Here is a 21,675-nt window from a genome sequence, read left to right on the forward strand (position 1 = left end):
CCTTCCACTAACTTAGCTGAGAGATCACAACCCTTTCAAAATGAAATTTCTAAAAAAAGACTGATCTAAACAACATTCATATAATTTGTGGTTTAAGACTTGGATAATATTAGAAGATTCTATGATTAATTGTATTTTTCCTTATTATTTATTTTCCTTTATATGCTTCTTCAATACTATTACAATACTGTTTGGTAAAAAGAATCATAGAATTGTTTGGACTGGAAGGGACCTTAAAGATCATCTAGTTCTAACCTCACTGCCATTGGCAGGGACACCCTCCACTAGACCAGTTGCTCAGAGCCTCATCCAACCTGGCTTTGAACTCTTACAAGGATGGGGCATCCACAACTTCTCTGGGCAACCTGTGCCAGCATCTCAACATCCTCATAGTAAAAAATTTCTTCCTAATATCTAACCTAAATCTGCCCTCTTTCAGTTTAAAGCCACTTTCCCTTGTCCTGTCACTATATACTGTTGTAAACCCTCTCCAGCTCTCTTGCAGGCCACCCTTTCAGTACTGGAAGGCTGCTCTAAGGTCTTCCCTGAGCCTGGAGAAGAGGAGGCTCAGGGGAGACCTCATCACTCTCTACAGCTCCCTGAAAGGAGGTTGTGGCCATGTGGGCATTGGTCTCTTCTCCCAGACAACCAGCAGTAGGACAAGAGGGCACGGTCTTAAGCTCTGCCAGGGAAGGTTTAGGTTGGATATTAGGAAAAAATTTTTTACAGAGGGAGTAATCAGACATTGGAATGGGTGCCCAAGGAGGTGGTAGATTCATCGTCCCTGAAGGTTTTCAAGATGAGACTGGATGTGGCACTTAGGGCCATGGTCTAGCAACCACGGCAGTGTTGGATCAAGGGTGGGACTTGATGATCTCAGAGGTCTTTTCCAACCTGGTCAATTCTGTTCTTCAGCTGAACAACCTCAACTCTCTCAGCTTGTCTTTTCAGGAGAGATGCTCCAGCCCCCTGATGATCTTTGAGGCACTCCTCTGGACTCACTCCAAAACAACCTGTTCTATTTAATAAAAAAAAGAGACTAAAAAACAACCAACCAACCAACCAAACAAACAAAACCCCTAACATGTGAAAGAGGAGCTTTCTTTTACTAATAAGAATATATAGTCTTAAGCTATCTTTTCATTCAAATAATAAATGCCAACTTCAGTATCTCACCTAAAATAATCACTGCATTTCTGTGTTTTCTTATGAAAAAGTATAAATCAGCCAAAAGATCATAACACACACCTATCTGCAAAACCAAGGCATATGTGACCTGATCTTTTCTGAGATTGGTGTTCAAGTCTAGCAAGATGAATCAGATGCAATACATTATTCTTTCATTTATATTACATCCTTCTTTCTTTACTTTTATCAAACACTCAGTGTCTCAGCACCAAAGACTTGCAATATAACTGGCTGCATTTGCTGATCAGCTTTTTCTCAAGATATGGACAATACAAGTCATGGACAAAAAGTGACCATCAATCTCATAGAGAAGGGCTGGAGCAGAACATAGAATGTAAAATGTTAAATAGAATGCAACCCCAACTTGCTATGCTACAGCACATCATTTGCTCTTTTGCCAGCATACCTAGAAATATATATTGAGAACAAATGGTGCATTTGACCTTACTGACAGTAGCACCGGAGGGAATCCTGTGTTGTTTCAGAGCTCGTAAACCTACATATATCATCACTGGAGTGCAATTTGTCCTTATTTTTCTTAAAAAATAACCACCTCAAATCCATACAACATTAAAACCAAACCAACAATTTTTTTCATAGCACTGGTATTTTAAACCACCACACGTTAGCACATATATGTCGACACTTTTTGGAAAGGAAATAGACTTACTTGACACCGTGGGGGTAAATTAAGTTTATGCATAAATACAAAGCAAAAAATACTATGTTTATGGTGTGATGTAATAAATGAAATCAACTTTTCATGATTCATGATGAATAAATTTACTGAACTACACTTTTTTACCTTATGGGGACACACATTAACCCATGAAGAGAAAATGATTCCTGGGAACTATAATTCTTTGAAGTAAAATTTCAAAAGGACTCGCTCTTGTAACAACATAATGTCTAAAGCTGCAAGGCTGGGGAGCTTAAACAGCAGCAAGGGGCAGATAGAGACAAGACTGAGAGATTTTCACCCTTTTGAGTCAACAAGGGAGTGTTCCAGCTGACATATGCAGCCTCTGCTTGCCCTTTGTCATGTCTGTGTTTCACCTCAAAAACTGTCAGTGACTTGTCAGAATCAATCAGAAAAGCTAATGCAATTCTGCAATGATGTACAAGTTTGGACAGCATGACATCAAATTTCTGGTAGTGTGTGTCAAGTACCATATGAAAACAGATGTCCTCATTACTCCACTGCTTTGGTACAAAAGAGTACATCTTACCTTTTTGACCCGTATCTGGCAATTGGGGGATTATAATAAAGGACAGCAAGCGATTACAGCCTCTAGCCAGTATTTTTATCATATAAATCGAACTCTAATCCTCTTTATCTTCCGGCAAAAGAAGTTTGCTTTATCAAGTACAGTTTTCCTAGTGGATGCTGCTTTATGTTCCAGAGACTTAAAAGTCAGTGCTCTGATGACCTGACACAACCCACCATTTTCCTTAATGCAACAGGGTTTTCCAGAGTTCCAGTCATTAACCGCTACAACTCGACCAGAAAAGCCAAAGCTTGTTACTGAGCAGTTGTGCAGCTCCTGGACGAAGCCCAAGCTCAGAGCGTGATTAGGGACCTGAGATGCAGCCTCAGCAGTGGTTTACAGACATTGCAGTCCTTCCCTACAGCCAAAGTCCTTACTCCTAATATATTCCATGGTCCTCAGTTGTCATAGCTGCAGGTGAAGCATGGAAAAGCATGAATGGCTAAAAATTTATTCAAAATATAGCTGGTATTTTAACTGCACATTGTTCATTATCTTAAACTATGAACAGCATTTCTCCGACAACCTTCCCTTTCATTAAGCCAGGGCACACAACCCCAAACTTAAGCTACACTTCTTTTCGATACTGTCACCAAGCTCTACTGATGCTATATAAGAGAAGAGAGCATTTTTTTAAGAAGGAATTATGTGAGGGTGCCAGCAGACTTCAACTGCCTGGGACTCTGTCGCCCAAAGTGTAACTGCTGAACCTGGTAAAATCCCCAGATGAACTAGTCTATCCAAAGCAAAGCATGGATAAGGACGCTTACTTCAGAGCACCCTTGTGGAAACAACCATCAGACTCTCTAATTCCATTTGTAGAGGAATTAAAGCAACTCTATAACCTGAGGTGTATTAGAACGTAAAAGAAACTTGATATAAATCTGATCTAAATGTAAAAAGAATTAATTCCTATCACATGTAATTAGAGGGAGAGGAATAATTTTATCTCATGAGGAAAATGCAAGCACACCTCCCTGTACCAGATAATACCCAGGAACAGACTCATAATTAGATGCCTTAGGAAGGAGCACCACTCTCCCTGCTTGGAGCCAGCTCTGGAATCTGAAACTTGCCAGAGAATTCTCTTTGTGCCAACCGGGAGTGGCAAAGTGAGTCTCTGAATTACTTTGTTTACTGGTTGTGCTCTCTCTCTCGCTCAGTGGGCTCTTTGGGGTGTCCAGCCTGCTGTTCTTTAGGATGTCTGTACAGTCACAGTCCCTCTCTGGGAAAGAACTGGCAGCAAAGCTTCTGTGCAAGGATGGGTAATGGCAAGGAGATGAATGAATTTTTTGTCTATGACTTGTATTGTCCATATCTTGAGAAAAAGCTGATCAGCAAATGCAGCCAGTTATATTGCAAGTCTTTGGTGCTGAGACACTGAGTGTTTGATAAAAGTAAAGAAAGAAGGATGTAATATAAATGAAAGAATAATGTATTGCATCTGATTCATCTGCAAGAGCTCACATAACATATTCCCCAACAAGGAGATCTGCTTGCACAAAGCCACTCGGCTTTTATTCAGAGTTTTGTATCACTATTCCTGTTCAAATCTCTAAGCATATTACAGAAGAGACGCAAAAAGCAGTAAGAAGATCTGGTTCATGAAAATGTATGACCCCCGCTTTATTAGCAGGTCATGCTACCACCAGTGCCTAGAACACAGTATTTCTCCACAGCAATGAACAGATAAATGTAATAAGGATGGAAGTGTCATCAGTTGGAGTAAGATAGTATTAGGTCTTTGAATCCTTTCAGTTAGTGGCTTTGAGAGAGCCAAAAGAGATCCTGCACAATACAAACGATGGTTAAATTCTTTGAGATTTGTGCAATCAGCACACTCTCACAAGGGTCTGACCAACTCATCTTGGGTGCTAAACAACTCTGGTTAACACTAAATTAGCCTGACCTTTAATTTGCCATGAAATTGTCTTCATTTGTGTCCACTCTTCACAGAGATTTTAGTAGCTGGCTTTCCTCCAAGTATTTCAAAGCTTCTTACTCTAAGTTCAGCCTTTCCAGCTACCCACATCCCAATAGTTATACTCAAGACATTTACTCCATTACAACATCTAACACACTTGGAGTTAACACATGGTTTGCAAGAACATGGTAATATCAGCATATTTAGCACACAAAAGATATGAGATCTTTGTGATTATGAAGACCAGGGTTGGCATATTACATTGCAGGAGCAGCTACTGTACTACATGTACAATAAAGGGCTTCTATACTTCACCCAAAGCCTGTCCTTAAACACATACTGGTGCACAGTTTAGAGGTACCATAGCTACAGTCCAGGATTCTTAGGTATACACTAAATTCATCCATTTGACCACCCACACCTTGTACATTATTTCCCTGTGTCACCTCTTCTCACAAGACCAACTTCTTCTAGAAAGTGGACAAAATACAGGTCTTCTAATGAAGAAAATAATGATGAAAATGGAATTTTCATCCTCATCAAATGTATGAGTGAAGAATTATCAACAGTGTTCAGTGCAGTGCCACTTAATAAAGCAAATGTATAAATATTATTGTAACTATATTAATACTATTAAGAAAAATAGAGGGTTTTTTCAGGCATAATAAATGTGCATCAAAAAGATTTGCCCATCTTCCCCATGTACTGTATATGAGTGGCTGTTGTTTCAATTACCATTGCAGATTGAAAGATCATCATTACAGGAGAGGAGTTTTTGGCAGCCAGTCTAAGAATGACCTCCTATTCCATATGCAAGCTGCATCTTTCTCCTCTCTCTTTCCTGAAACAGATGCCAAATGGAGTATTAGAACCCAAGCAACATGTCTACCAGAATAAAATACTGCACAGTACACAAAAACTTGCCATCATTTAGGTTGGGAGGGACCTTTTGAGATTGTATAGTCCAACCCACCTGCTCAAGCAGGGTCATTTACAGCTGGTTGCCAGGACCGTGTATGGATAGATGGGGGACTCCATAACATGCCCGAGCATACTGTTCCAATGTCTGACCACCTTCACAGTAAAAAAGTGTTTTCTTGTGTTCAGATGTAAGGAATAACAGAACAGATCACTCGTGACAAATCTTAGTCATCCTACTCCATGTGCCACTGAAAGAGGTTCTGATACCTCGATGTTGAAGAAGAGTAAGAACCTCTGAAGATTAGGAGGGGCAGATCTTAAGTGACCTTCATGCAAGTACACAACAGACACTCCCAGAGACCTCTCTCCCGTTTCCCCACAACTCTTCCTCCTGCAATCCATCCCAAGGGTACTCACACCTGCACTCCCTGCGTTTTCCCAGCCAGTCAGGGCTCTTTGCCCCCTTTCTTTCCCTCTCACCCCAAGAATCAGGAAACTCCAGGATACACAATGCATCTCTAAGGCCAGATATCTTCCACTGTATCTGCGTGACACTTCCAAAGTGAGGCAGCCACTAGCTGCCCCACAAGTATAGTTGCTCAGACAAAACCAGTTATAACACAAATATTGAACAGATTTTCTTCTTAAAATTGAAATGAATGACATTTCTTCCATAAATATACAGAGTATTTTAATTGAATTCATATTTGCTCTTCTGTTCACTGAGTTCTCTTCGGACCAAGCGACAAACAAATCTGTCTCTAGACTGCTCTATCTGTAAAATAAATCTCATTTATCATTGAAAAAAATCAAAACCCTAGGTTAATATTCTCTTTCCTTTCTATACAGAATCGGAATCTTCTTAGGGTTCTTTTGCATTTGTGACTCTCAGTGCTGTCACAAAAATATTTTGTTACTGTCCTCAAACATCAGCACAGGCTTCCAGTTGTTAAAATTGTTCTTTCTCATATGTGCTTTGTAAAAACACAATCAAGGACAGCACAATTTAACTTCTGCAAACATCAATTTTTTATGATAAATCAACAGGGCAGCAGATACATGTATTATGAAGTTAATGGTCTGTCAAGATATTAACAATGTTGATTCCTGAAGAGAAGTCTAGAATTTAAAAGACAAAACTGGGTTTATTGGATAGGACAGATTGCTGCTTGTCTGACCAACTTAGTCTGTGTGACAGAGCTACAAGCTGCCTTTGGGTTCACAAGTCCTTCAAAACCAAAGATTCATGGCAATAGAAAGCTTTTCAGCATAAAGCAGCCAACAATCAGAGTTAAAGTTTTATTTATTGGCTCTGACCATCTACTTCTGTTATCAACCATAAGGGCCCATACACTTCATCAACTCCCAACAATAGCCGCAAGCTTGGACAATCTGTCTTGTGTCTTCATTGGGTAAAACTTCAATGGAGCAGCATCGATTAAAGAACAGCCCACGCATAAAATGGAAACTCATTAAAATAAACTTTTACAAAGGGGGAAGAAACTTCAGTTCCAATTGAATTGAACTGTTTTTATTTCAGAGATGAAAGCTCCATTACCCAGCTATACATTCATGTGCTCATGGCTTAAGTGCTTTTTATTTGACTTAAACTTTTGGTTTCTTCCCATGTCTTTTTGGAGGCTTGAGAAACATAATAGGAATTCAGAGCTTATTGAGCTTGATTGGAACACAGTATCTGTGAACCTCATCATAATACCTCCTGGACCTTTATGTTTATCGTCTCACTGTGGCCTCTTTTGTGTGTTTTCCAGGCCTTTCCTACAAGAACAATTGTCTCCTTTCACACATATTTGCAGAGGCGTTTTTAATGCTTTAAACATTTTTAAATGAGCAGACACAAAGTAATGAAGAAATAAAAATAACACAGGTGTAGTCATTTACATTATAGATGGAAGACTGCATAAGGTGCTGATGTCAAGATGGCTTTTCTAAAGTGTTTATATGAAAACTGACTTGCAGCTTACTGCCTGAAAATCTCACCTTGAACTTATTATGAGGGCAATAATAATATGAAAAAATACAGATGGTAACCTGTGCTATCTGGAAATCCCAGTTGAAACAGAGCAAGCTTAATACACGGTAGATTATTCATTTATATCAAAGCTGAGTAATAATATTCCAAATGCTTTGATTTTAGATGACTGAACACTAAATGAAATGAACTATATTCTCAGTTACTTACATATACTGAATGTCAAGAGAAATTTGTTTAACACTGTGAAGCTATACAGAAATATTCACCGACTGTGCCACCAAACACCCTGCATTCCAGAAAATGAGCCCACAAACGTTTTACGAAATTTCATCGCACTATGTGCTTTGGCCTTCATACATACTTTTACGAAATACAAAGTAATTCAACTCTATTAAAAACACGTGCAAATATTTCTTAGAACTTTCTTCCTAAATAAGAGCATATGGCACGCATAAAGATTAACATACAGAAGATGAATATGTTTGTGCTTCAAATTCACCCACCAATATTTTTTTCACCTAAATTCTCATTTGGGGTGACAAATATCAAATTACCTTTGATTTCAGCTAGACATAGATGCACACAACAGAACCCAGTTCCTCAAGTTTACATATGGCCACACAAAGGCTGAGAAAACACAAAGGTCTATTAACGATCATCTCCCCAGAACACAAAAAATGTACTTCATGCAGCACGTTATTTAAAAACAATGTGTGGGAATCAGACAGATTTAAGACCTGCATTATTCTAAATTTTTGCATAAAGACTCAGCGTTGATTATAAATTAGTTTTTCTTATCAATGTGTTCATTCTTGCACATTTAATTCCTGAGGCTGATAGACATTAGTCTAACACTTAAACAAGACAAGGAGAGTCTGAATACTCTAGAGAAAGCCATGCAAATCTGGGAGTCTGGTACTCCCAAATCTGATCGTAATCTTACAATTTCTATATTGCATATGTCCTTAGGATACTGAATGAAGGTACAGCTGACAGTCTGGTGAAGCAAACCCCAATTAGCTTTTATCTTGGTACGAGAGACAACATCACACAACTTAAGCTGTCCCAAGTCCATATGCTGACTGCTACACTGCCACAGCTTCCCTACCTTTATTGCTCTTAGCTTAACTAAATGAGAAGTTATGGTAGCCTGTGCTTCAATTGTTGCATAGAGATGCCAATCACTGGAGATATGCATAAGCACACCAGAAAGTCCAGTTTTTCCTTCTCTGCCTCAGTTTCACCAGCCACAAATTTAGCCTGCTCCACTGAGATCCTGCACTAAGTAGCTGGTGCTTGTACTTAATGTAGTCAGGACACTATATAAAGAACAGTTTTCAAAACCATTCTTTTATGGCATTACATAGCTGTTTTCCCCTCTAAAAGCATTTTTAAACCCTGCAAAAATTCTCAGCATTAACAAAATTTATTTATTGTATTTCTTATTTAAAATCTCAATCTATAAAGTCATTTGAGAGAACAGCCCCACATTAGTCAGGCCACCAGAATGTGCAGTCAGGGTTTTTCTGCACAGAAAATCACCCTAGAGTAGGGTGGGAGTTTGGATACACAAGAAATGTGGGATCGACTGCAGATAGGTTAGATTGCTTTGTTCCTTAAGTTTTTAATGAAAAATTCAGAAGGCAATTTGGAACAAAAAAGGTGTACATCAAATACAGAAATGTGTAATTGGCATCAACATCAATTATAAAATACGTAAATTAAACATATTTGAAAAATAGAGCATTATTACTCACATGATGAATATTTTCAAAGTATTTCTTGATGGACTTCGTAGTTCAAACACACTTATGTCAAAAGCTAAATATACAAACCAAAGCAAAAGTCTATAAAACTGAGCTATGCTTCTACATCGCTGTTCCTAGAGTTTATGTTCAGTATAACTCACAAGGATTGCTACTCCCTATCAGACATTCTCAAGCGAACCGGAGAGCTTTTAAGAATAAAGCAGAAAAGAATAAAAGTAGGATACAGAATTCTTGCTTACATTGTCTTCACAGGCCATTTAATTATTTTACAGGTCATTGCAATCTGCATATATTTTGCAAAGGTAATATTAGATATGGTCATATTCAGGTTCAAAAGTGCCTTTTATAGCCCAAAACTGAATGCTGCAGTTTAACAAATAAAATATGGATACATCATATTGCTATAGTTTAACTTGAGACTATTTTTTTCCCTCTTCTCATAAAATACAAACTTGCACTACATACACACACAAAACCCAAATATTCAGAAAACTTTGCTTATACTACTATTGTAACTGCTGGCACAGAGCTCTATCCCAATTAGACCTTAAAGAAATGTACTGTCCTATTATCTGAGTGTGTTTTTGGAAATGGCAATCAAAGAAATATTCTAACATGAACAAGTGTTTCTAAGTGCTAATTATTCATGGTATCACTTGCTGATTGGTGCCTGCGGCCATGAAAATTTATTTCTAGGCTGTATTTACAGTAAAACCAAAAGTGCTTAGTGGCAAGTAGCTTAATCAAATTTAAGAACAGCAGACAGATAACATAGGAGAATTTTTTTTTTCTTGTTGCTTTAATCCTCTCATTTGGTTTTGAAACATAAGGCCCTGTTCACTTCATTTAAGTCTCACAATGACTGGAAGCCTGATCAATCTGTCTTGTGTCTTCTTAGGGTGAAACTGCAATTGAGTGGAAGCAACAGATGAACAAAGCCCACATTCAAATCTGTAGCTCATTAAAATAACGTTAAAATAGGGTAAAATCGCAATTGTAAGCGAATTGTAGTTGGCTTCTTTCAGCTACATACATTTGATTAATAAACCATACATTCATTAGCCATGAACCACTGGTCTTTAAAGTAAATTTAAATGAATGACCCTGCTTTTTTGATCTTCAGACAGTTTTGAAAACATTTATGAAATAAAGCTTAAAAAAATAGGTCAAGGGCTGTTTCCTACAAGCCAAAGAGCTAATGGGATACAATCCGTCAAATCCCATAATCAATTCACATTCTGATACAGAAACTTAGAAAGCTGCAAGTTTACAAGAGACATATTGTAAAACAGCTTTTCAAGAGGGGGGAAAAAAAGAAGTATTGTTAATTTGCTTTAAACTCACAAGCAGTTCAACAGTTCCAAGAACATATTTTAAAAAAATACTGTAAGAAGGCAACCTTAATTAAGGTTACAGCAACTCAAACAGCAATAAGAGAACATGGGGATGGAAGAAACCTCTTAAGTCATGAAGTTGAGATTGCTGCAGGAATTCAGAACATGCTTTCCAGAAACCTAAAAAAGGATGTTTCTGCCATGAAACATGGGTAGAAGTTAACCTAGTATTTTTACACAGGCTTTCCCTCAGGATCATAGAATCATATAATGGTTTGGGTTGGAAGGGACCTTAAAGATCATCTCATTCTAACCTTTCTGCCCTGGGCAGGGACATCTTCCACCAGATCAGGTTGCTCAGGGCCCCACCCAACCTGGCCTTGAACACTTCCAGGGATCCACAGCCTCCCAGGGTAACCCTCTCCAGTGCTTCACCACCCTCTGGATAAAGAATTTCTTTCTAACATCTAATCTAAACCTGCCCTCTTTCAGTATAAAGCTGTTTCCCCTTGTCCTGTAACTATCGGCCTGTATGAAAAGTCCCTTTCCTTCCTTTTTTATAGGCCCCCCTAAGGTACTGGAAGGCTGTAATGAGGTTTTCAATGAGATTTCCTTCTCTTCTCCATGCTGAAGAACCCAAACTCTCTCAGCCTGTTTTCATATGAGAGATGCTCTATTCCTCTGTCATTTTCGTGGCATCCTCTGGACTTGCTCTAACAGGTCCACGTCTTTCTTGTGTTGAGGACCCCAGACATGGACACAATACTCCAGCTGGGGTCTCCCAAGAGCAGAGGAGAGAGGTAGAATCACCTACCTCGACCTGCCGGCCATTCCTCTTTTGATGCAGGATGCAGCACAGGATGCAGTTGGCTTTCAGGGTTGCAAATGCACACTGCTGGCTCATGTCCAGCTTTTCATTCAAAAGAACCCCCAAGTTCTCCTCTGCAGGGTTGCCCTCAATGACTTCTCCCAGTATCTACTCATGCTGGGATTGCCCTGACCCACGTGCAGCACCTTGCACTTGGACTTGTTGAACTTCATGAGGTTCCCGTGGCCCACTTCTCAAGATTTCCAGATCCCTCCGGATGGTATCCCATCCTTTTGTTGTGTCAACTGCAGCACTTAGCTTGATGTCATCTGCAAACTTGCTGAGGGTGCACTCACCTCCCACTGTCTGTGTCATTGATGGAGATACTGAAGAGCAACAGTCCCAAGACAGAGCACTGAGGGACACCACTTGTCACTGGACTCCACCTGGACATAGAGCCATTGACCTCAACCCTCTGGCTGCATCCATCCATCCAACTCCTTATACATTGAGTTGTCCACCCATCAAATCCATGTCTCTCCAATTTGGAGATAAGGATGTCATGTGAGACCATATCAAAGACCTTACAGAAATCTAGATAGATGGCTTCTGTCAGACCTCCCTTGTCAACACTGTCATCCCTCCATCATAGAAGGCCACCAAACTGCCCTTGGTAAAGGAGTGTTGGCTGCCTCAGATCACCTCGTCTCTTACGTGCCTCAGCATATCTTTTAGGAAGATCTGCTCCATGATCTTCCCAGGCACAGAAGTGACGCTCACCAGTCTGTAGTTCTGGATTTTCCTTTCTCCACTTTTTAAAAATGGGAACAATGTTTCTCTTTTATTCTCAATACCATCATCACTGGTATTAATCAGAGCTGCTGAGACAGGCTGCTGCTGGCAAACATGAGGTTGCAGCCTTTCTGCCACCATCTGCAAAGCCTCAGGCCCTGTGATGACCCTTCAGAGACGCAGGGTAGCATAGGTGCCAGGAGTTCACATTTGGACAATCCACATCCCTCCCTACCTCTCAGCTTTGATTCTTAATCTTGATAAACGCACAGTGTTGTTGCAATTAAGTGGGCATCCCACTGCCTCAGGAGAGCAGAGCAGGAAATACAATAGATCAAAGTGCCTTCAACCTGAAGTTGACCTTTTATAAGCAGAGCCAAGTCTCTGCAAGTTCTTGCAGCTCTTGCTGCACAAGCTGGACAAAACATTGGGGCAGGGGTCTCTGAACCAGGGACCTCTGCACAGTAGAGATGCTCTTGAGGTGGAATGTGACTGTTCAGCTTCTCTTTTTTTGGCCACCTTATTTCCCAGAAGAACTCTTCTTTCTGCTTTCCAGAGAGAACATAACTAAATTAAGAGTAAAGCTTTGTCCCATGAACAGAAACCATTGTTGGAGAACAAAAAGAATTATTAGGAATTGCTCCTAAAGAACTTTATTTTATTCTAGGGACACTTCAGTGTTCCTGGGAATCATCAGTGGTTTCTCCTTCCTTCCCACTGGAATAATCACAACTGTCTGCTACTATTTTTTTATGAATTCTCAATAGAGAAGACACAGGCTGCAGGTCATGATGACATCTGGAATGAACCATTGCTAATCCCATATCTGACAAAAAAACCCCAGGCCATGCTTTTAAAGAAGATGAGCAAGAAAATAATTCCTAACTCAAATTCAACACTCAGACCAACACCTGAGCCACCCAACCACTAAATCTGTTTGATATTTGCCTGTCTCCCTAACACCGCTTGCATAGCACTCCACCCTCCATGCATATTCTTTATTATACTTGTTTTACATTTCAGGGCCTCTCTCAGGGCTGTACGTGAAACAATTTAGGTCCAGATTCATCTCTCTTAAACTAAAGCAAGCAGTAAGGATCCTAATCACTCTGCATATACTATACAGCAGATGGAAAGTATAGTTCCTAGTGTGAGTGCTAATTCAGGTGCTCAGGATCTGAGTTCCTCTCTACAGATATCTGTCTTACCTCCCCAGCACAGGGACAACTGCAGTCTTCACTTAAAGTGGTCAGATGCACAAACTTAGTAAGGCTGAATATATGTTACACTTCACTTACCAGAATTTCACATTTTATTTAAAGATGAGTATGCACCACAATGGTTTTAGGTTGGTAGACAGTGGCATGCCAACAGTTTACAGCCTCCAACCCATGTACCAATGAAGACAGTAAGTTCCCTGGTTTTGGCTGCATGTGTGGGATTTGGTTTTAGAGTAAATTTAGGTACCAGAATGTAGGTATCTAAAATTGTTCTATCTGTGCGCTCTCCCTGTGCCAAACAGCAACCTTACCATCAGTAGAGCTCGAACTGATTTACTTCACCTGAAGTAAACAAGCAGGGCTCAATTCAGCTGCCTCAAGACAGACATCTAGTACTGTGAGATGCTCCACCATATTTATTCCACATTCACACAGAGCTGGCAGGTCTGACAGCGCCATGGACGGAGAATTACAACCTTCTGGACCCACAGCTGGAGGCCACACAGGACAGAAATCTCTGTTTAGGAGAATGAATGGTGTCCTTTACGTCTTCATTACAGCATGTCGCTGCATCATAAATGATTTCCACAAAACCATTAACAGTGTCTCAGGAGAAGTGACCAGGGAGAGAACAAAAACAGAGTACAAACACACTGGAACTGCTCTGAGTGCCTATCTGGACATGCCAGTGGCTCAAAGACAGAAATACCACCACACACAAATAAGGGATGCATGTATCCCACCAAACCCCAGTTAGGGGTCACACTAAAAACTGGACATCACCCTAATCATGTTGAAAACTGGGCATCACACATAGACTATGTGGAACAGCAGAGCACCAGAGCACTCCCACTTCCTCACATGGCAGTATTGATTTTATCCTTTAATAAAGCAAACACTTTGCCTCGTTTTCTGGCAATACCCAAACAACGTCAACACCCATTTTTGCAAAAGTTACTGCAACTATGGTAAACACTTTTAACTCTCCCTTAATATATGCCATAACATGGTGATTCTCTAAAAGGCAAATTATCCCGTTCGATCAAAAAGTATATCTCAGTTTAGCTGGGCACGGGGAGTATTAAGTTAAACTCTCTTCATGTTTTTCCTATACTGGCAATATAAATCAAACCAATTAACCCTTAGTGAAATTTCTCATAGAATTAAGAAAATAGTAAATTTTACTGCTAAACCCTTTTTAAAGAGGGGGAACAAAACTCTGTGGGGTTTTGGTTGTTTTTTTTTTAATTATGTAAAATATTTATTTTATTTTAATCACCATCCCTTGGTTACTCTTGTACTTGAACCATCACCGTGCTATGTTATTACACAGCATTTTTATTCAGTATTTTATATTGTATTTTTTGTATGTTCAGTGCAGGAGAGAAACTGGTTTTAAAACAGAACGGGAGGTAAATCTCATCAGTTAAAAACAGTAATGGTAGCAGAAGGTTTTTGACCTAAAATCTTTAAGATTCTGGAACTAATTTTATATTTATAATCTTCTGTATTTATTTCATGCATAAACTCTGTTAATTTAGCCTCATTACTATCATTAAACTTTGATTCACTCAATGCTGGAATGAGAAAAGCCTTTCCTTCAAGTGAAGGCTGAGTACACATTCCTCATTTGATACGTGTGCATATTGAGGACTGAATGTGCAGCATTTGTCTGCAGTGAGTACTGAATATCAAATTTGTTCGATAAATCTGTACACAAAAGTTTCCATGTCTAGAAATACCACCCGCTTTCACAAATAGAAAATTCACATAGGAACTGAAAGGCCATAGATTCCTCCTAATAAAACATGAGAGAGCTACCTGAGAGCCACCCTTGCCTGAGGAAAACAGAAATAATTTCCAGTCTGCTGGCAACTAGCTCTGTTTTAAGGGCTGATGCCGCTCAGCTACACGAGATCCACAGTAGTGCAGCCACTCAGAAACCACTTTCACTGGTTTGAGATTAAACCACAGACAGCCGAGGACGTAAAATAAAGATTAGAGTATCAAATCAAACCTAAAGCAAATATTAGTAAAGGGAAGATATTTTCTGAGATGACTGGGATACGTAACTTGGTAAGCATCTAAAGAAGAATTGTATGAGCAAGCCAGGACAAAGATTGCTATAGGATCTCCTAATAACCATAGGCAGTTTCCTTTTTTAGAACTCATTTGCAAGAAAGTAGGATAATTTTTCCCTCAGTGTGAATGGGTCCATACCTGTCGGCTTCTACTTGGAAAGCTGCAAAGACACATTTCAACACAAACAAGTTTCTTATTAAAAACCATTCAGAAACAGAAATTCTGCATGATAAACTGCTGCATAAAGCTCCTTCTTGTGACATACAACATCCATAAAGTGTAACTGAGCTTCATTTCCAAACACTGAAAAAAAAAGATTAGAAGTCAAGAATAGTCTGCTTTGAAAAAACCACTGTACTGATTTTTGTCGAAATAAACACATTCTTCATACAAATCAGGAGTTGGACAATATGATTATGCCCACATCTTTCTAATGGTAATAATGTAGAAAAGGAGTCCTAGAGTACTACACACCTCTAGAGACCCTGACATTTTGAAACAATTTTTGAAAGGGGACAGCTAGACATGAAATCTTTCTTTTCTAGGAGAACATGTAGTGATAGGACAAGGGGTATGATTTGAACTGAAAGAGGGTCGATTTAGATTAGATATTAGGAAGAAATTCTTTACTGTGAGGGCGGTGAGGCACTGAAACAGGCTGCCTAGAGAAGCTGTGGCTGCCTTATCCCTGGAAATGTTCAAGGCCAGGTTGAACTGGGCTCTGAACAACCTAGTCTAATGGAAGGTGTCCCTGTCCATTGCAAATGGGTTGGAATGAGATGATCTCTAAAGTCCCTTCCAACCCAAACCATTCTATGAGTCTATGATTCTGTGAACCAGTATTTTACATTAAAAACTAAACCAACAAACCCAGTAATTATTAACCTATCTGGAATTCAGCAGAGCATCTCCAATAGTCACAAACAGTTCTGGAATCAGCCACCAAAATCAGTAGTTTACACACTAAAAAAATTATTTATATGAGAAGGAGAATACCAGTAAAGTACTTTAAAAACTGGCTTTAAGGTTAGTTAGTTTTAATATTTTCACCACCAAAATAATAAATATAAGGATGTTAATGAGAACGTGAAGTTAAGACTCACTCCTAACAAAAAGAAGGACCAGAAATCACAAAGATGAAATGTGGGACATCAGTAATGGAAGATCTGTTAGCCTTAGTTGAGAGGCCGTGCACTTCAGGACAGAGACAAGAACTTCTGGGTGCTGTGCTTCCAGAACTGTAAACACAGAGAAGGCCAAGGACCAAGAGCTATTAATTTTTTTCTACTAATGAGACACTGAAACACAATAGTACTGTCAATCCACATATTGTCAGCAGAAATATTTGTATCACCTCCAAAAAATCTCTGATGAAACCTCCTCTGGAATTTCAAAGAAAACTTAGTGGACAATTAAAAAAATAAGTAAATAAAGATATTAATTTATATGCTAAAGGAGTGAGATCAGTTCTTTGGACAAGGAGTTATACTTATTTAGCATAATAACTTTCCTAAAAATACACTGGGAAGAAGTGGAAGATAAAACCAGCAGGTTTATTCAAGCTGGTATAAAAGTGAGGGCAAAAAAGTCTGGTGTAAATTACCTATGAGCTCGTCTGGGTTTGAGAACAGAAGTCTAATTTTATGGGGATTTTTAGCTTTTTTCGTCTTTGTCTCTCTGTTCTCTCAAACGCAAGAATGATTGTGCCCTTTTAAAGATGAAATTCCTATTCAAGCACTTCATTTTGCAAGTTTAATCCTTTGGAGAAAGATATAAACCAACAAACCCAATCTTCCCCATTTTTCAAAACTTGTAATAAAATGACAGCTCACCCCAGTAAGAGTAGAAAACAAATCTGTGTAAGAGAAGTCCTTCCACGTCACAAATTAGGCTTGATAAATCAGATGCCTTGTCATACAAGTTTTGAATTCATGTGCCAAACTGGGGGGAGCAGGCAGGTCTGCCTTCCCACCGTGGTGAAAACCTGTCTCTGCCTGAAGTCCACGGGCGATGTGAGAATTCTTAGCCATCTGACAGCTAAAAACGTGACCCACCTTCAAAAAAGAAGCATATGGCTTCCAGCACCCAATTCTGACAACATTTTGTCCTTATTCCAATTTTGTGCCAAATTCTCTAACTCCACTACATTTTCGCCTAACATATTATTCACCTTGTGAAAGGATGTTAATCAGTATCATTGTCAAAATTCTTCTTTGGGAAGAAAAATTTCTACTAGGAAAAGGAGACTCTTAAAAAATCTTTTTAGGGGATATAACAACACGTCTTAAACACAAAAAAAATAAGGAAAGAAGAAAAGGTGGATTCAGATGTATGCATTTTTATACTAATGCATACAGAATGCACATACTAAAGCAGACTACAATCTGAAAGGCAACAAAGTGAAATAAGCTTTATTTCTGTGCGCCCATCCCAAAGAAACATTATTTATATCAGACTATTTCCCTGTCTCTGATAGGATTTAGAGATCTGAGTCTTCACTCAGTCTGAAAAAGAAATTCTCATATTTTTTCCCTAATAAAATTCCAGCCAAATAATATTAATACACAGGCACCAAGTACTAATAGTTTGGCATTATTGCTTGCATCTATCTCTTCTACAATCCATGTTCACACTGGGAAATGCACGGCAGACACAGGCATTGGGTTGACTAAAGTAGAGTCTAATCCAGCCGGAGACCATAGGCGAATGATTGCCTCCGGTAACTGCAGCATAAAACCACAACCCTATATCTGTGTCCAAGTGCAACTCCACAGTTTTTCTGGTGAAAACTGGCTATGAGAAAATGTTAAAGTGCAATACACTAGTGATGTATCATTTTTCCAAGGCACTGATTTCTGTCTATCTATGTATTTATACTGCTCTTGATCAGAAGGACTATAACCAAACACTGATATTCTGTAGCTCCGGTTTGTGTAATTCCACTTGAAGTAAAGCAGATCCAGGAATTGCACTTAGTAAAATCTCTGGATTTAACTGAACAATAATTTCAGGATGCCAATATTCAGCGAAACTGAGTACCACTGAAGGAGCCACTGGAGTTAGTTGCTCAAGGCATATATGACAAAAGGAGTGTAATAAAAGCCCATGTCCAGAAAGCCATGTGAGAGCAAACAAAAGATTAAAAGCAGAAGGAAGTTGCTAATGCTTGAGAGTGGCCAGAGCTCTTTCAGCATAGGAATGGGCCTTATCAATACTTTGTGAAGCACACTGCACACAGCTAAAATGCATCCTTGAGCAGAAGACTTCAGACTCCACCACAACACAGGATGAGACAAACACGACCCTGAGATTGACACAAAGAGTGAAACTTTGAGCAGACTCAGAGATGCGACAAAGAAGTACCTGAGAGTAAACAAAGATTTCCAGGATTCCTCCACTCCACCCTTTCCAGGAGGTAAAAATAGCAGGTGTCTTGGCTCCTCACCATCCCTGAACTTCACTGGTGGTACAGCATCTCCCTCTGTCTCTCTCTTGCTCAGAGGCTTGGTCCTCTGGCAACCAGCAAGTAGGTGTCTGATACATTTTTTTCAAACTTCATGGCAAGGATTGCACTTTGTTAATAGTGCCAGACATATATGATAGCTGTCAAGCTGGTGAGTTATTTTAACACTTGGAGAACTGGCTCTGAAACAGTCAGGTAGCAAACTGCTAATGAAAAAGATAAGCAAATGAGTCAAATCAAGCATGCTACACTGTCTGTCTTAATGTTGGTTGGTACGCCTGGAAAGAAAAACAAGTCTTTCTACTGGTCAAATTCATTTTTTTAACACCCAAGTGCCTTCCTGTAATTCATTAACTGACCTGACTCACAGGTCTCTCCACTGGAGATAACTGCTGCTGCAGCATTTTCTATGTACTTGAGGTTTTATTCCTTTTACCTACCTCAAGTTTTTCTCTACAGAGTTTTCCTCCCAACTGCCATGGATCTGTATGCTCTCAGAAAGGTAGAAGTTTCTGAAGAACATTATTCTTCAAAATTTAGTAGAAGGAAATTCTTAGAATTGTTGTAATACTGTATGTGCCTGAAAATGAACAAGTTAATGCAGAATTTTGTCCTCACTCAGAAAAATGGCCATTTTTTGAAGCTAGTATGATTCATAGCTCCTGTGCTTTACCATAATCTTTTTCTCCAAAAAACTACATGATTGCAGTGAAGACTTCATTTATTAAAAAAAAAAAAAAACCAAACCAAAAAAAACCTATAAAAGTGGGTCACATATAGAGCAACTAGTACAGGAGCACCACTTTATTCAAGAAAATCAAGTAGCTTTTTCTTAAAATTCATACTAAAGACTTACTAGTCAATTGGCAATTCCAAGTGCTGCAGCGGCTGGACATTTATACATCAGATGGAGCATTCTGAAGACTAGTAATTCAAACAAGAAGGAAGCCTAGGAAGGAAGCATTCACAGATACTGCTAAGAAAAGAAGTTAAAGACTCACGAGGAAGTTAATGATGGTGCAAAGGCAAAAGGACAATGTCACTATTATTACTCATGTTTTTTCTCTTTTTACACAGAGGCTGACACTGGTTTAGTAATACTTTAAGTTAGGCTGGGGTGTCCCTTCATTAAATTATGCAAGCAGCCTGAAAAGAGAGCTGTGAAAGGAAACATATTGCAGCTGGTGCAGGTGATCATCTTTTCATCCAGGCTGCCATCCTCTTCTTGTTTGCTTCCCTCCTACATGCACATATACATAACTGTTAATTTAAAAAAGACATATCCTTGAATTTATTCCCTCTGCAGATTCTTTACTACTTCATCATTTCCATCCATGAATCACAAAGAGACAGGAAAAAAGATTCTTATGCAAAGAAATAGATATTAAGCTTTATGGGACTGCGATATGATTCTTAAAGACAGCAGTTTCGTAACCACAGTTGTTTAGAAAGTTACATTTTGTAAAGCATAATTGCAACTTAATTGTAAGTTTAGATTTTGTAATATCACAACTAAACAAAAAAGATGTATCTATGTATTATAATTGGCTGATCATACAAATACTTATTAAATATAAACACATATGCTTTTGTAGATTTGTTAGAAAGATTCGTTAATTGCTTAATGAAAGATGTCTTTCAGATACTAATTCCTTCATTTAGTTCGACAGATTAAATTTTATATGAGGAGATATTAGCATGCATGCAATGAAGTGACAAGGACAACTAAAAAGCTTAAAATGTTAATGGATGAAGTGCAGCTTTCTTAGTTCCTCTAAACTAAAAGCTATAATCTTCATTACATGCACTAAAGATCGTATTTTCTCCTGCTTTCTGCAGAGATAAGACAGCTATATTTAACACAGAAACATACACCACAATGTGTTTCGATTCAGCTGCTATATTTTCATCATCATAAATAAATTATGAAAACTTTAAACACTGCATGAATGATTCCGCATAGAAAACAACAAAAATGCAATTAATTTTTATAGAAGAGAAAATTGATAGTTGACATCCAAGCAATCCAATTACTTCTATATTTCATCGCAGTAGTTTTAGGTAATTATCTTCTTGATAACCTCTCTTCACAATGTGCTTGCAGAAAAAAACCCCAAACAATTGACTTTAGTTACTAAGGCACTACAGGGTTAACGTCAACCATTGCTGTAAAAAGCAAATTACTAGCAATACCAACAGTCCAGAGCCTTCCTTTTTGCTGTAGACTGAAGTTCAATCTGGCATCATCTTTTCTCTGTCCCCAGTAGGGTGCAGGGAGCCCTCTAGCTTCCATGTGGGATTCCTACTGTGGTACATATTGGCCAGCATACAGCTGCTCTAAACAACTATTTGCATCTACAATGCGGTCATCCCACCACCTTCTTTTCAGATCAATATGATTGGGACAAACAATAGTTTGATTTTGATTGCTCTATAGTACGCTTGGGTAGAGCCGCTGAATGCAAGCGCATCGCTCAGAAACAATGGGCTGGTTCATCATCCAAAGCGTCCCTTTTCAAACAGCTGCCTCTGCCACACTCACCCTGACAAACGTCCAGAAAAACAGATGGTTTCAGCATTCATGGGCAGTTTAGTGAAAGCCCTAGAGTCAACTATTCAAGACATTTTATCATCTAGCTGATAATAGAGCAGTGCTTGGAGATAAAAATTAAAAATACATTTAAAAACTCTATTAATTCGCGCCCACGTGCAGCCCCCCTTGCACACACATGAAACGACTTCCCCACGCTCTGTAACACTGCGAAGTGCAAGCACTTAAAGGAAGCTTCACTCTTAATCCCTTCTGTGGGATAGCTGCATCACTATGAAAGATGATAATCATCGGGTACTCTCACCAACCATCTATACTGCAATACTCACAAACAAAAGCAATGAATTAGTAGTTGAATG

At 39.0% G+C, this 21,675-nt stretch overlaps 1 protein-coding gene across 3 annotated transcripts in view; it reads right to left on the reverse strand.

Annotated features, from left to right (window-relative positions):
- LOC127462446 (cytochrome P450 7B1) overlaps positions 1-21,675 on the reverse strand; it is a 129,632-nt gene that overhangs the window by 70,720 nt on the left and 37,237 nt on the right. The window contains exon 1 of one of the 3 annotated variants that reach the window (XM_051771077.1): positions 15,441-15,713. The exons of the other annotated variants lie outside the window; for them this stretch is intronic. Coding sequence (XP_051627037.1) covers positions 15,441-15,565 — 125 coding nt within the window. The 5' untranslated portion in view covers positions 15,566-15,713. Of the gene's footprint in view, positions 1-15,440; positions 15,714-21,675 lie in introns of those variants that run through there. 3 annotated transcript variants of the gene reach the window in all.

This window comes from Manacus candei, unplaced genomic scaffold (genome assembly GCF_025592945.1).
Source record: "Manacus candei isolate 608988 ecotype Guabito, Panama unplaced genomic scaffold, ASM2559294v1 h1tg000008l, whole genome shotgun sequence".
NCBI lineage: Eukaryota > Metazoa > Chordata > Aves > Passeriformes > Pipridae > Manacus > Manacus candei.